This window comes from Petaurus breviceps, unplaced genomic scaffold (genome assembly GCF_028583685.1).
Source record: "Petaurus breviceps papuanus isolate PSGF00001 unplaced genomic scaffold, PetGlider_PUasm1.0 171, whole genome shotgun sequence".
NCBI lineage: Eukaryota > Metazoa > Chordata > Mammalia > Diprotodontia > Petauridae > Petaurus > Petaurus breviceps.
Window position 1 is genome coordinate 8,636,738 of NW_027185754.1, and position 15,116 is coordinate 8,651,853.

Here is a 15,116-nt window from a genome sequence, read left to right on the forward strand (position 1 = left end):
GAATGGAAGGGGTGTGAATGAGCCTGGCAGGTGTGTATATATGTATGTGTGTGCCTGTGCACTGTGTGTGTGTGTGTGTGTGTGTGTGTGTGTGTGTGTGCACGCGCGCATGTGCACACTGTGAGTCAGCCTCAGGCACAGAAACTTTTCTTTTCAATGAAATTTTTTCTTTTAAATGAAGATTTCACTTGGACCTCAGATCTGCACAGATGTCCTAGTTGCAACAGCTCCTGAGACATGTCAAATACTCAGTAGATTACAGCCGGTGTGTTATGTGGGGCAAGCCCGCCTGGTATCTGTGGATGTCATGGTTTAGTTACTGCCTAGACTAGAAGTTGGGTACCTACCTGGTCCCTGATTTGGTTCCCATCCCCATCCCAGCACAGGGGGACCTGGAGATAGAACCTTATGAACCCAGATCAGGTATATCTTTTTCTTCCAGCCAGCAATGCAATTCTTTCAAACATGACTCCAGGTTCCTGGGTTTTCAGGGAATTTCAGGGAACTTCTGTTTCCTGGTTGGGCTAATTTTCCCATGAGATGAGTTGGAATGCACTGAGAATAAGTGTAGGTCCTTGACTCTTACCACTACAACCCTTTCTGTCTTTCTCCACTCATAATGGACACTAATACCCATTATTTGGCCTAAGGGACAAAGGGTAGTTGGCGCATGATTGGAATGAGGATTTGGGTCCAAAGCCTCTAAAACTAGAAAGGGTCTTAGAGATGACATCGTCTAACCTTATTTTACAGAAAACTGAGGCTCAGAGAGGAGAAATGGTTTACCTGAGAATTGAGATTCAGAAAATCTCAAATTGGAAAGATAAACATTAGGTTTGTTTCTTTTCCCCCTTTCAGTAGAGAGTGAAAGGTATATAGATAATTCTTTTTTTTTTAAGAATTTTATTAAATATATTGACCGACTTTCTTTTGTGTCATCGTTTTTTATATTGTACAGTGATTCATTTTTTTTTATTTTTGCTTTTTGGAGGGGCAGTTGGGGTTAAGTGACTTGCCCAAAGTCACATGGCTAGTTAAGTGTTAAGTGTCTGAGGTCAGATTTGAACTCAGGTCCTCATGACTCCAGGTCTGGTGCTCTATTCACTGCACCCCCTAGCCGCCCCTATAGATCATTCTTTATTTAATCAATCAACAAGCATTTATTTGGTGCTTTATATATACCAGTCACTATGCTAAGTGTTGAGAATACAAAGACTAAAATGAAGTAGTCCCTTCCCTCAAGGAGCTTACATTCTATCTGTCCATCCATTGTTTGTGTGTTATCTACTTTATGGATTTTCTTTGGCAAATTTGTAAAATCTCAGACCCAGATTCCCTTTACCACCTGGCTCACTACTGAGCTCCCCCAGAAATCAAAAACTCATAATAAAGTTAGGAGATTTTGAGTTGGAGGCAACATTAGTCCAAAACCCATATCTTGTAGTTGAGTATATTGAGGACTAGAAAGAAGTGATTTGCCCAGTATCATACTGGTAAGTAAATAGCAGATCTCAGAGTATAAACGGTGTCTTCTGGCTCCAAATGCATTGCTCTCTTGTTTTAATATTAGCCTAAACCACAGTGGTGTAGGAGTCAGGAAAACATGATTTCAAATCTGACCTCAGACACTTACTAGCTGGGTGACCCTGAGAAAATCACTTAACTCAATTAGCCTCAGTTTTCTCATCTGTAAAATGAGCTGGAAAAGGAAACGGCAAACCACTCCTGCCAGAGTGATTTCTTTGCCAAGAAAACCTCAAATGGCGTCACAGTAAGATACAACTGAAATGACTGAACAACAACGTAGGTCAATTCTGTCTATCACAAAATGCCTTTCAAAACCAATAACGCTTGGACCGTCTGTGGTTTGGGATTATCTGCACCACTGGTCTTTCTCCTTTAGTGCATATAATTAAGAGGCAGTGTATTCAGGTCATAAGATGTGACTTTAGCTGCATTCCCAGAGTCATGCATGTAGCATCCTGAGATGGGCTGGAAGGGTCCTCAGGTACCTAGTCTAATCCTTATTGAGCCAGAAACCCACTCTACTGATAACCCTGGCAAGTAGTCATGCTTCCACCCCTCCATTCGATCCACATACAACTTATTCCACTTCTAGGCTGTTCTAATTGCCAGGAAGTTTTTCTTTGTATTGAGGGTGAAGTCTGCCTCTCTTCAGTTCTAGGGATCCTATTCGCATTTTCACTTTCACTCCCCCCCACCTGCCCTGTGTCTGATCCGTTGCCAAGTCTTGATGATTCTACCTCCCTTCTCGCACCCGTTGACTCCTCTGTGCTCACATCACTACCACATTCGTTGAGGCCCTTAGTCTGCTCCCCTGCTCTTGCAGCAGCCTTCAAATTGTTCTCCCTGCTTTCAACCCACCTTCTATACAGCTACCAAATTTGGATATTCCTAAATCACAAGTCTGACCGTGTTTCTCTTCAGAAACATCAGACATTGATAGGATTTTATCAGTGGAGATGACACTTAAAGAAGGAGCATCATCTCCTGCTTTGCTATCACACCCTAAAATCATAGGATCTTCCCTCTTATTTGTAACTAAGCCTTCCAGATATGTCATTTCTCTCATTAGAACATGAGCTCCTGGACAGCAGGGACTCTCTGACTTTTCTCTTTCATTGCCAGGAGTAGAACAGTGCTTTGTGGATAGAAAGTTCTGAAATGCGTCCTCCTTCCTTCCTTCCTTCCTTCCTTCCTTCCTTCCTTCCTTCCTTCCTTCCTTCCTTCCTTCCTTCCTTCCTTCCTTCCTTCCTTTCTTCCTTCTTTCCTTTCTCCTTCCCTTCCTTCCCTTTTCCCTTTTCTCTTTCCCTCCTTCCTTCCCACCCGCCTTCCTCTTACCTTCATTTCTTCTTTCTTTCTCTTTTCCTTCTTTCATTTTTTATTCTTTCCTCCTTCCTTCTTTCATCCTTTATTCCTTCTTTCCTCCTTCCCTCTCTCCTTTCCTCATACCCTCTATGCTCCATCCAAACTGTTTTAGGGATTTTTCTCTGTACATAATATTCCATCTCTCAATGTCCATACCCTTGCACATACTATCTGTTTTGCCTGGAATGTTCTCCCTCTTTCCTTTTTATCTTGGAACCTCTAGCTTCCTTCAGGGTTCATCTTAATTACTTCCTCCTTCAAGAGACCTTGCCTGCTTCCTCTATTTGTTTGTCAGTGCCCCATTTTCTTAAGCATTTGTATCTTGTATTTACTTAACTGTGACTACCTCTTTCTCCCCCAAGTAGAATGTAAGTTTCTTAAGGTCAGGTATTATTTCACTTTTGCCTGTTTCCTTAATACCTACAGGGTGCTACATAGTATTTAACAAAGTTTTGTTGATTGATTGATTTTTGTTTTCTCTCATTTGAAGTTATACAATGTAAATTGAATCCCTTAATCCCTATTACTGCCCTTCATCTATTTGAAGACAAAGTTAATGTCCCTTCTCTGCCCTACAACCCTCCCTAAGGGTCCCCTTCTTCTCAGCTAACCATCCTTGGATGTTTAACAGAATCTCCTCTTTCCTGATTTTGTATCCCCTTGTCATTGTGGTCACCCCCCCTGCCACCCTTTTCAGGAAGGCTCTAAGTTATCTGTGTTCTTCCTGAAATGCAGTGCTGAGTACTAGACACACTACACCGACAACAATTACCTCCAGCCCAGATTGTCCCCAGTCCCATGCCCAGTGTTTCATACGAACAGTGGGTTATCCTGGGGTGTGCAGTACAGCTGGGGTGGGGCAGGGGCTGAAGGGAGGAGGGAGCTAAAACTGTTGCCTAGGTGGATTCTAGGGGAAGCTGTGGCTCCCAGCCTCCTGCCTTTCAGACGCTAATCTGCTGTGTCACTAACAAGTTGTATCATTTGAACCTTGCAGAGGAAGGCATCAATCACGAATGCAAGCTGTGTAACCAGATGTTTGACTCTCCGGCCAAGCTTCTTTGTCACCTGATCGAGCACAGCTTCGAGGGAATGGGAGGCACGTTCAAATGCCCTGTTTGCTTTACAGGTAAGGCCTCCCTGATGGACTGGGAAGAGGGAAATGGTCAGAATCCTGTGCTTGTCTGGGGAGGAAATTAGAGGGAGGTAGAGACATCAGCCCTCTCCTTCCTGAATTGTCTGAATGCCTATTAACAACTCTGGGGATCTCTGATGAAAGTTCATCGTGGAAAAAGCAGCATGGTGTGGAGAAAAGAACACTGGTCCTATAGTCGAGGGGCTTGGGCCTTCTGCTTCTCATGCAACTTTGGGCAAACTCCTTAGCCTCTGTGGACCTCAGTTTTTTCATCTATGATATGGGAATAATACTACTGCTACCTATTTCAGAGTGTGGTGAAACTGCCTGATAAATCATAAAGGGCTTTAGAAATGTGAGTAGATATTAAATTATTATTTATTCTTCTTCTCCTTATCATCATCATCATCATCATCATCACACCAGAAAGTCTTTAGCACTCCTGTAGTGGTGACTCATGGGTGTTTTGGGGAACCAACAAAGGTGTAAGCTGGGAAGAAGGAAGACCCCCTAACATGGTTAGGACTGCAGCAAGCAAATAGGCCTGACCTTTGCCCCCAGATACTTTGTGAATCCCAGACTCAGATATAAAGGATAGTACTTTTTATTATTTTTTAGAGCACTTGCACATGTATTCCATTTCAAACCCAGCCTAGTCATATGGAGTGTGTGTCTCCTTTTGGTGTGGACACTATTTTCAGGCCTTGGCACTGCTCCCCTCCCCTGCCCCTTAGTTTTTCACTCTTTTACACAGTAATTTGAGTCTGCTAGAAAGTTCTAATCCAAACCTTTCTTGTTGTCATTGAGCTTTCTTACCATGTGTATGTGGCTCCCATTTTTTCCTTGAAGCCTGCCCCCTGATTCATCCCCTCCACCTCCCAGAGCTGGCTCAGTTCCCTCCCTCACACTGTCCCAGGCTGCCTTTTTAAGCTCCTCTTGGCCCATAACTTGGGCCACCTGTGCCCACTGATGCTGGTGGGGATAATCTCCCCTGGGAGTTGCCCCTCCCTAGCCCCCTGCTTTGACCGATGGACTGTCTCCACTATTCTCCCAGTGATTTGGCTGGAAGGGAGCAAGGGCAGCCACTGCTGAAAAGCCCCCAATCCTCTTGCTTTGGTCAGACCTGGATCCTAGGCCTGGACAGCTGCCCAGGCTACAGAGGCCAAACTGTGCCCCTACCTCCCCTCTGTGATCTGACAGCCTTCCAGGCTGGGAGAGGGGGGGAAGTGAGTCTCAAGGGCCTTGCCCTGCCTCTCCCTCCCTGTGCCGCCCAGATGGCAGCCGGTGTGTGTGGGGGGGAGGGGGTTCTCCCTGCCTCCCCCGACATCTGCCGTCTGTCACTGTGGGAAGCCCCACCCCAGGGAGAGCCTGGCCTAACATGGAGGTGGGGATTGGGGTGGGGGGTAGGGGTGGGGGAACTATGGATCTCTCTGTTTCCAGAGACACAGCTGCTTCAGGGGCTCCTCCCTACCCCTCAGGGCCCAGCCAGGCTTGTGTCTTCCCCATGGGTGGGCTCCCTGATACTGGGAAATCCAGAATGTAGTAGGAGGGGGTTGGTAGAAGGAACTTTGCCTTGGCAAAGGCCTACTCCTCCTCCATGAGAAGCATTGAGTCTCTCACTCAAGCTAGACTGGGGCCATTCTCTCCCCACTCACTTTGGCGAGCCTGCTCTAGGTCCTGGGGTAACTGATTGAGGAGCCCAATGACAGTCACAGAGCATGGGCCAGGGATTTTTATTTATTCATGCCAAGCTGAGATGCTGGAGCTGAGCTAAGTCTCTGGACCTCCTTCTTCCCTTGGCTAACCCTGTTCCTTTTGTCTCCACATACTCCTCAGGCCTCTAGCTCCCTAGCTTCCTTTCCCCATAAACAATCTCAGCTTCTTCCTATTCTTCCTACACATCACCAGATGAGCCTTGTTAGGCCCCAAAAGAAAGAACTGCATTGAGTGATGTGGAAAGTTGTTCTAAACTCACATAAACCACTGACTTGCTTTGTGACTTTGGGCAAATCATTTCCCTCCCATGGGCCAGTGTTCCCATTATGAAATGATGGAGTTGGACTAGGTGGTCCCTCGACACCAACCTCCCCTGCCAACTCTAACTTACTCTGATTATCAATTAATGACAGCATCCTGAAAGCATAGATCCGGGGTTGGAAGGGACCTCAGAGGTCAGCTTGGTTAATCAGCAAGCATTAACACCTGCTGGATGCTAGATTCTGACTGACACTGAGTATTAACAATAATCCCCTTGTATTTATACAGTGCTTTACAATTTACAAAACCTTTTCACATGTATTATCTTATCTAAGCCTCAAAACAACCCTGGGAGGTGGGCATCATTATCCTCCCCATTTCACAGATGAGGTAGTTGAGGCTGAGCAGGAAGTCACCAGCTCAGGGACTTGTCAGCATTCACATGCATAGGAATGGCAAGGATAGATGAGGGCCTGGGCCTGGGCCCAGTGTAAGTAAGTGAATTTTCTGTCTTTGGACACCAGATTACTTCTTGGAACCATTCTCTAGGTGAAGCCTGTGGACTTACTGATGGCAGTTGTGTCATCTGCTGGGCTTTGGAGAGCAGGATGTTGTAGCTGAATCTAATGGAACTGGGAGGTGGTCTGGTGGCTCTCAGCCCTCTGACTGTCTTTGCTTTCTTTCTAGTTTTTGTACAGGCTAACAAGCTACAACAACACATCTTTGCGGTGCATGGGCAAGAAGACAAGATCTATGACTGCTCACAGTGTCCACAAAAGTTCTTCTTTCAGACAGAACTCCAGGTAGGCCCCTCTCATTTTTCTTGCTGTCGTCATATTCTCTCTCCTAGTTTCTAGCTCCTTTCTTCTGGTCAGCTTGGCAGTCTTGATTCTGGAAGAGATGGTGTTTTTCATGCAGGTAAGCAGAGATGGAAGGAATCTGAAGAGTGCATCTGTCATAACCCATTCATTTTACAGATGGGGAAACTGAGCCCCAGAGAGAGGAAGTGGCTTGCCTGAGGTTCCACAGACATTTGATACCAAAGCTGGGATCGGAATCCAAGTTTCCTTCCTGTCCGTGGTTCTTTTCCCACTCTATCCTATCTCTGGCCTAAGGAGGAAAGGGAGAAACAAGCACGATTTGGTTCCAATATGTTTGGAATTAATTGTCACCTATCTTGGTCTGATCATTTGCCTGCATGAAGCTAGAGCGGATGGTCTCTTCAGAACCCTTCTCACTCTGAGATTTGGTACCCTGTGTGGCCCCTTTTAGTGTACTACCTTAGACTTATGTGCCACACACAAACACATGCATACCACATAATGAGAAGCTCTACCCACTACCAAAGTGTTAACTCAGAGTTGGGCTATTTTTTTAGCCTTTTTAAATAGGTCCCACGTACCAAAATTATCATACTGCCTTGAATTTACATCATGTACACTATCATATAAATGATCAAATTAATCCATAAGTTCCAGGGTTATTCTTCCCATCATGTGGATTAGAAAATCAAATCTCAGAGAAGGCATGTCCCTTGCCAGTCATTGGACAAGTCAGTAGGAGAGGCATGCCTGAAAATTAGATCTCTTTATCTCCTGGATGGGATCTCACCACCCTTATTCCTACATTTGCAAAGAAGGAACCGCTGGTATAGACAACTGTATTCTTATTCTTAAAATAATTGGAATGAACAAGGCCTCCCAAGACCCTTTGAGTGGGCTGATTGTTATCCTCCCAACAAGCTCCCTAGCACACTAAGTTTAGACAGCAACACCAGGCCTTCCTTTTGGCAATTCTGCCTTGGGAAATACTGAAGTGCCAATCCTGGCATGTTCTAAGGTACCTAGACCATTACTACCTGCTTAGCTCAGCTACCAAACTACTCCTGGTGTCCCCTGACAAATGCAGGCTTTTTATAGAACCACACACTGCATGCCTCATTTAAATCTATTAGCTTTTATAAACTACGATTTGCTTAAACTTTGGAGGGTTTCTGTTTGACTTGCTGAATTCCCAAGTTGATTCCTATCCTGTTGTACTCTCATGTCAAGGGAGGGATGCAGGATCTTTTTCTCTTTCTCAGGTTTTGTGTTTTTTCCCTTTCTTTTCCCCTCCTCCAGCCTCCCAAGGGGACTTCAGCCTGCCCTTGTTCTTTGAGCCTCATCTGCATAAGTGTGCCCGAGTTTTCACTACACCTTGTTAATGTGGCAGGTTCAGGGCAATGGGCAGATCTCTCCATGTGGCAGACCATACTTCCTCCCCCCCCCCCAACCCCAACCCAAGCATGGATCATCTGAGGTGGTGGTTTCCTGGGTTCCCACATTAACCTTTTAAATCAAATCCTCAAATGCCGAAAACCTTGCTAAATTATAGCCTTAACGAGCCACTATTTTCTGCAATTAATGATTTTAATTACAGAGCGTTTAAATGTGGAAGTGCTGTTGCATAGCCAAATCTATGCAAATAACGGCTTTCATTAAGTAACTTGAATTGTAATTTTCCTGCTTTGGAGAGGAGGATTTTGTAGGCATTTACGTTTTCATAGTCGTTATGCTGCTGATCATTATGCAAGGATTTTCTAACACAGTGAAAATCCAAGTGTGATATTTAACTGTGAACCGGTAAAGGCACTTGTATACTGGGGCCTTAGACTAGTTAAATGGTTTGACCTTATAGTGAGACCAGGCTTTTTTCTCTATCACATAGCTTGAGGTCATGTTTGGCTGATAAAGAAGAAACCTGAGGGGAGAAAGGGAAAAAAACAAACAAACAAACAAGCAAACAAACATTGGACCTGGAATCAGAAGACCTCCAGGCTCTAAGACCATGTTCTATCTCTTCACTTCTCTTTTCTAGCCTCAGTTTCTTCGTCTGTAAAAAAAAGAGGGAGTTGGGTCACATAATCTCTAAAATGTCTTCTGGTTCCAGCATTCTATGACTTTGAGTAATAGGGAGAAGCCAGGGTGCTTGAACATAGGGAATCTTGAAAATCAGGAGAATTGGGGATTGTTCTTGCACTGAGACCAAGAAGCTATTGGGAGTGTGGGACCCCAGGGTTCCTTTGTGTAATGGTCTAAGTTTAATGTAGCTCCCAAATGTCTACTTCTCCCAGCTGTCTTCGTATTAAAGCAAGGACATGAAAAAGAAGACAGAAGTGATACAAACTAGTAGGGAGAGAGAGAGAGAAGGTCATTAAATGTCACCTAATCCGTGTCTGTTAAGTTGAATTAATGGGTGCACACAGCCAATCTTTGGAAACTTTTCCAGCTATAACTTTTTGGGGCTCTGCACATCAAGTGAATGAAATAGTGGGAATAAATATTTGTGATGGAGCCCTATTGTTATTTGTATCTGGGGTTTGTGGAGCGGATGGAAGGATACTTCAATCATTGGGCTAGAGTTGCATGGTGCATTTGATTTGGACTCAGAAGGAAGATCTGGGTGTGAATCAGTCATACTACTCGATAACTCTGTGGCCTTGGGAATCTCCCTCTCCCCTCCCCGCTGCCTCCACTGGGTTTTTGTTTCCTCATTTGCAAAGTGAAGGGTGTTGAACTGCATGATCACTCTAAGGTTCCTCCCAACACTAAACCCAACAGTCTGGCAATGTGGGCATGTTAGTCTCAGGGTGAGGCTATTCCATGTTCCCTGATCTAGACTCTATCCCCCTTTTCCTTAGGATGGACCTAGTGTAAGCTGCAGCCCCTGAGACCTTTGGGGAGGGGGGAATCTGGGAGCGCAGTTTCTATGTGTGTATATATGTGCGTACATTTCTCAACAACTTGTGTTCAAAGGAACCAGCACTGCACCGGTGGAGCATTTGTATTTAAAGGATTAATTCATGCTGTTTGCTTGTGTGCGGTTAATCATACTGTTTCCTGCTAAATGATTACAATTGATTAAAAGCAAAGCTAGGGATCTAACAAGCAACCCGCGAACTGTTCAGATGGGGAGAGAGCAGGGTACCTGCCAGGTCCTTGCAAGCACAGGTGTTCCAAGGGCCGCCGTGGAGGGAAAGGATTTCTCCTCTTGCAGGCACAGTGTCAAGTCACATCAGTCAGCTACAGGCATTGGGCTGCACTGCTTGTCTGGTTTCTCCAAGTGAAGAAGTGGGTGACGGGCCAGAGAAATGAGGGCTCGAGGGCCATCTCTGTTTAGAACATGGTTTGCAGACCACGAGGACTTAGTCTGGCTCTTTCTAGCATGCTGTTTTGTGTTGTTTCATAATTGTGCCATGTGTATGCAGCTTGACTACATGACTGTGAGTCCTTAGATTTGGTAGTGGAAAGACCACTGGCTTTAGAACCAGAGAGATTCTCAGCTCTGAGGCTTCTTAGCTGTGTGACCTTGGGAAAGTCATAGTACTTTATAAACTTCATTTTTCTCATCGATAAAATGGGGAGAATAATACTTTATAGCACCTTCTTCCTACTGTTGTTGTGATGAAAGTATTCTGTAAAACTTAAAGGTCTGTGAAGTTTTGAACTGTTACTGTGAAGCTTCCTCTCTTTCTCTCCTGCCATGCCTAACCCAGGACTAGGTAGAAGCATTTGTCAAGGATAAGTGCTTGTGGAATGGAATTGAATTACATTCCAAGGGTGTGGCCTGAATCAGGAAGGTTCCAAAAGAGAGCAGTCAGAGTAATTACAAGGATGGAAAAGAAAAATCTATTTGTAAAGGTAAAAAATAATGTGGGAAAGAAGATCAACTCATTCATTCATTCTCAGTCCAAAATGGCTAATTTCAGCCTTTGGTCATTACTTCCAGTTTTCTGTTGGTGAGTATTTTTTACTTTCTGGAAAACCCAAGAGCTACCTAGCAGCTCCCCCCCCCCCCCAAAAAAAAAAAAAAAAAACTCTTATAGGTAGTATGAAAGCTTTATGCTGTGGAGTGAGAGAGCTAGGTTTAGAATTAGGATCTGGGTTCTACTCCTGAGTATACCATAGCCATGTGATTTTGAACAAGTCTCTTCACAGCTCTCTGAGCCTCAGTTTCCTTATCTGTAAAATGAGCAGATTAGACCAGCCAGTATCTGAGCCAAGGGGTGGGGAACCTGCAGCCTTGAGGCCACATGTGTCCCTCTACATTTTCAGTGTGGCCTTTTGAGCGAGTCCAAACTAGAAGTTTGAGGAAACTAGATACTAGAAAGCCACAGGTTCCCTACCCCTGCTCTAAGCTCTTTTCACTTTTGTGATCTTTATGAACTTCCCAGTCCCCTTGGAGGATACAAGGAGGTGAGAGATGCCTACTGTACTGCTTTTCTGTATCTGTGTCTTCTCCCAAATTGGCCCTGTTGGGGAGGGTGAGGATTCCTGAGTACAAATAGAAGGGCAGTCTTTCCTTTACTCCCTTCCATATATGAGGATGGTGTCCCGAGTTTGGCCTCTTCCTCACCCCAAGGCTCAGTGCAGTGGCAGAAACGCTTCCCCAACTCGAGTTGTTTCTTCTACAAGCTTGGTTTAGAACCTACTCCTCGGGGGGACTGTTAGACTCTGGAAGCATCCCATAAACCCTGCCCTTCCTCCTCCCCTAGCTCCTCCCTGTGCCTGAATTTACACACAAGACGTAATTCAGGGGGATCATTCTGTTGCCTGTGCCAATGGAGTGTTTCTCTCCAAAGAGACTCCTCTTTGTGTCTCAGCCATTAGCTGGATTTCCTGGCATGAGGCTCCAATCCCACCCAGCAGCTGTCCCCTCCCTGAAGGAGAGGCTTGAAGCAGCTGGGGAATTAGAAAGATGAGGCCACTTTGGAAAGGAAAGGAGGGAAGGAGAGAGCAAGTAAAGGACTGGAAGAAGAGGTGGGAGAGGCTGGAAGGAGGAAAGAGACAGAAAAGAATTAATCTGAAGGGACGCGGAGCTCATTTGTAAAAAACCATTTGTCCCCTCATAAAACTAATAAATTCAGAGGAAAATATCATTCTCTCCCACTGCATTGCTGGGCTTCAGTCAAACACAGTCAGATAATTATAACTAATAATAATTAAAAATTAAAAGTGCTCTAGGCACATACTTAGCATTTTACTCTTTGGCTGAGCATTCTGTAAGTATCAGATTTCTTTCCCTCCTTTACTGTTTCTTTTAAAGAAAGTTCTGTTCATGAGGTTCCTCGAAGACTAGAAGGAAGCTTCTTTTGGATGAAGGATGTAGAGCAGGCCTTGGCCCAGTGGTGCTTGTTGAGGAGAGGGGTTGGTTTCTAAATGAGAGTTTGGCTAAGCATCCTTTTTGTTATTTGGGACAGACACTGGGAGGAACCATGGTCATGAGACCAGGAACCTGTGTTTGGTATGAATCTGGAGTACCCAAGAGGGTATTGTGGGGTCTAGAACTCTCCTGCTTGAGCTTTTGCTAGCGTTTACACTGGAGCTGGTATTCTGAGACCTGTTTGGAGCCTGGGTATCCTTGTGCCTCTGGGTTACAGTGATGTTCCTGTTGTGAGTCTTTGATGAGAAAACTGATTCTCAGAGGAGTTCAGCTTCAGAGGTATGATGTGAGTTCTGGTCTCTTCTGGTTTCAAGTCCAGTGGTCTTTTCACTAGATCATGTATATACATGGGTATATTGAGTAGCTATTCCTTCCCTGAAAGCTTTCAGATGAAACATTGCCTGGAGTCATTGAAAACTATAGGATGGTCATGAAATTCCTGGAGTTAACAAAATAACCCCATTCCCAGTTTTTAAAATGCCACATCACCACCACTTGGTCTGGCAATCAGGAGGCTTGGATTATGGCTCGGATACTGATTTGATTTATGAACTGAAGCGAGTCTTTACCTCTCTGAGACTCCTCTGGGACTCAGTTTCCCTACCTGTAAGGAGAGGGGCTTTGTTCAGACCCCTTCCAACTCTGCTGGTCTGTGATTCCTTGTCACAAAGCATTGGAATTCAGAGGCAGAGAGGTAGAAATGGTGTCCTCTTAAAGTCTCTCAGAGGTTTAAAGTGGCTGTGATATAACCCTGGGTGGACAGGCAGGGCCTGATGAATGAGAACTGCATCACCTTTGTTGCCTTTGCCCAAGGCAAAGATTGGGGAGGTGGTGGGAGTGGGGAGGGGGCTCTCATGCCTGGCTTGGATGCCACCCTTGGCAGCCAGCATGGAGGCAGGCAGCTTCTCTGCTCTGGTTGGCCGTGGCTGTAGTCACTACTGTTCCATGATTCACGCTGTCTCACAGTGTGTCACCGTAGCTTTACAGGAGCTCGTACAGCTCACTCACCGTCAAGATGGATAGAAGAGGAGAGAAGAAGGAAAAAAGGGAAAGAGAAGGGGAAAGTGGAGAGGGAATTCAGGTGAAACTCAGTGGCTTAGTCATTAGTGTGCCCCGGGACATCAGTCAACATGATGAACTGAGAGGAGGCATGGCAGTGCCGGGTGGGGGACTGGATGCACCCGGAGGGCTCTGCTGAGGGCAGAGATGGCGCTTGGAACAGGGTCCTCAGGCTGCCTGTCTCTGCCCATTGTTGCCTGTCATTTATGCCCTGGGGCAAGGGTCCAACCAACTTTAGAGGCGGCACCATGCCATCCTGACAGATGGGCATATGTGGAAGCAGCCAAGACACAATGTCTGTGCAGCCATTGTGTTCACTGGAAGCTGCTTCTTGCCTGCAACATCCAAATGGTTGCTGCCTGCCCCTGGGACCAAATGCCTTCAGTTTAGTGAGAAGGAAGGGGCAGAAGCAGGGGTCAGTCAGGAGGAAGGACTCAGTTCCAACTCAAGGCTGTTCAAGGAGGAAAGAGATTTGTGATGACAGGCTGGGGAGCCAGAGGAAAAGAAAGCAACCCATTCATGAAACATTGCTTCCCCCTGGCCCCCCCCCCCCCAAAAAAAAATAGGTAGAAAGAAAGAAGCATTTCTGTGAAGTTGTTGATGATACATACCTCCTAGGGCCTATACAAACTTTGCTTCAGTCTGCCTTGGACCCAGGGTGTTTTTCTGACCCTAGAGATTACATCTGGTCACCACTTAGGGTTGCCCTGGATGGCTTTCCATTACTAGAGATCTTGAATGGGAGAGATTCTCCATCATCAATGTGGCAAATGCCTCCGGCACTCCTGCCCTTGAATGCTCATAGCAGCAAAGTCCTTGCCAGGAAAATGCCGAGTTTGGACACAGAAACCAAATGCTTCCCAAGGAGAGTCCCTTCCATTGGCCATGTGGATCATGTGGCAGGCTCACAACTGCCAGTCTGGGCCTCACCTTTGAAACCTCCCTGCTTTGGTGTCCTGAAGGATGCATTCACAGACGGCGCCTCTGGTGGAGGGATGGCATGTTCATATCCATTAATGTTAAAAATGAGGCATGTTTTACCTCTGGATATAATAATCCGTCTTTCTAACTTGTTGGGAATGGAGCCCCCCAGCCTCTGCCAGGATTTGGTGGCCCAGCCTGGCCAAGAGGTGCTAACACCAGAAAAGAAATGAGAGCTGGGTTTTCTTTATTAAGGCCCAGATTGTACTCTTTGGTCTGGCAATAACAATTACTAATGACATTTAGAAAGAAATTAATGATGAGAAATGCAAGTTGGCATTTTAGGAGTGCCAGTCAGTAACATTGCATCAGAGCTCACAGGAGAGATGGCGGGGGAGGTGCCTCAGAGGGGGGGGAGCGGAAGAGAGATAGATGGAAAATTAATTTTGTTGTGTCAATAATTAACACAGACCCTCCCTTCCCTCTTTTGAAGTTTTTACAAAATCCAGACACGTGATCAGTGTGCTAGTGTTGGAGGGGGGGCCTCAGGGATTCATGCAGTAGCTCTGATACAGAGTGGCATCGTTCCCATCAGTCAACACCATCCACTGAGTACTCACTATACTGAGTGCAGTGTGGAGAGGGAGGGTGGAAACGAAAATAAGGCACAGACCTTGTCATGAAGGAGCTCCCATTCTGTGGGGGAAAAGTAGCCCCCTAGCCCTGTGGTAGACCCCCATCAAAGGGAAGCAACTAGACATAGCCAGAATTAGTCAATCAAAAAGCACTCTAATGTGTTTGCTATGTGTCTACTAAACAGTACCTGCTCTAAAATACATTCTCTCCTCCCCCTCCTCTTCTCCCTTTCCCATCTCTCCCATCTCTCTGTCTCTCTGTCTCTCTCTCTCTTTTTCTCTGTGTCTCTGTCTCTCCTCTC

General features: G+C 45.6%; 1 protein-coding gene across 7 annotated transcripts in view; it reads left to right on the plus strand.

Annotated features, from left to right (window-relative positions):
* Positions 1-15,116, plus strand: part of ZNF423 (zinc finger protein 423) — a 438,674-nt gene that overhangs the window by 403,708 nt on the left and 19,850 nt on the right. For all 7 annotated transcript variants that reach the window (XM_069082540.1, XM_069082545.1, XM_069082546.1 and 4 more), the window contains 2 exons: positions 3,884-4,015; positions 6,686-6,801. In XM_069082540.1, coding sequence (XP_068938641.1) covers positions 3,884-4,015; positions 6,686-6,801 — 248 coding nt within the window. The remainder of the gene's footprint in view (positions 1-3,883; positions 4,016-6,685; positions 6,802-15,116) is intronic.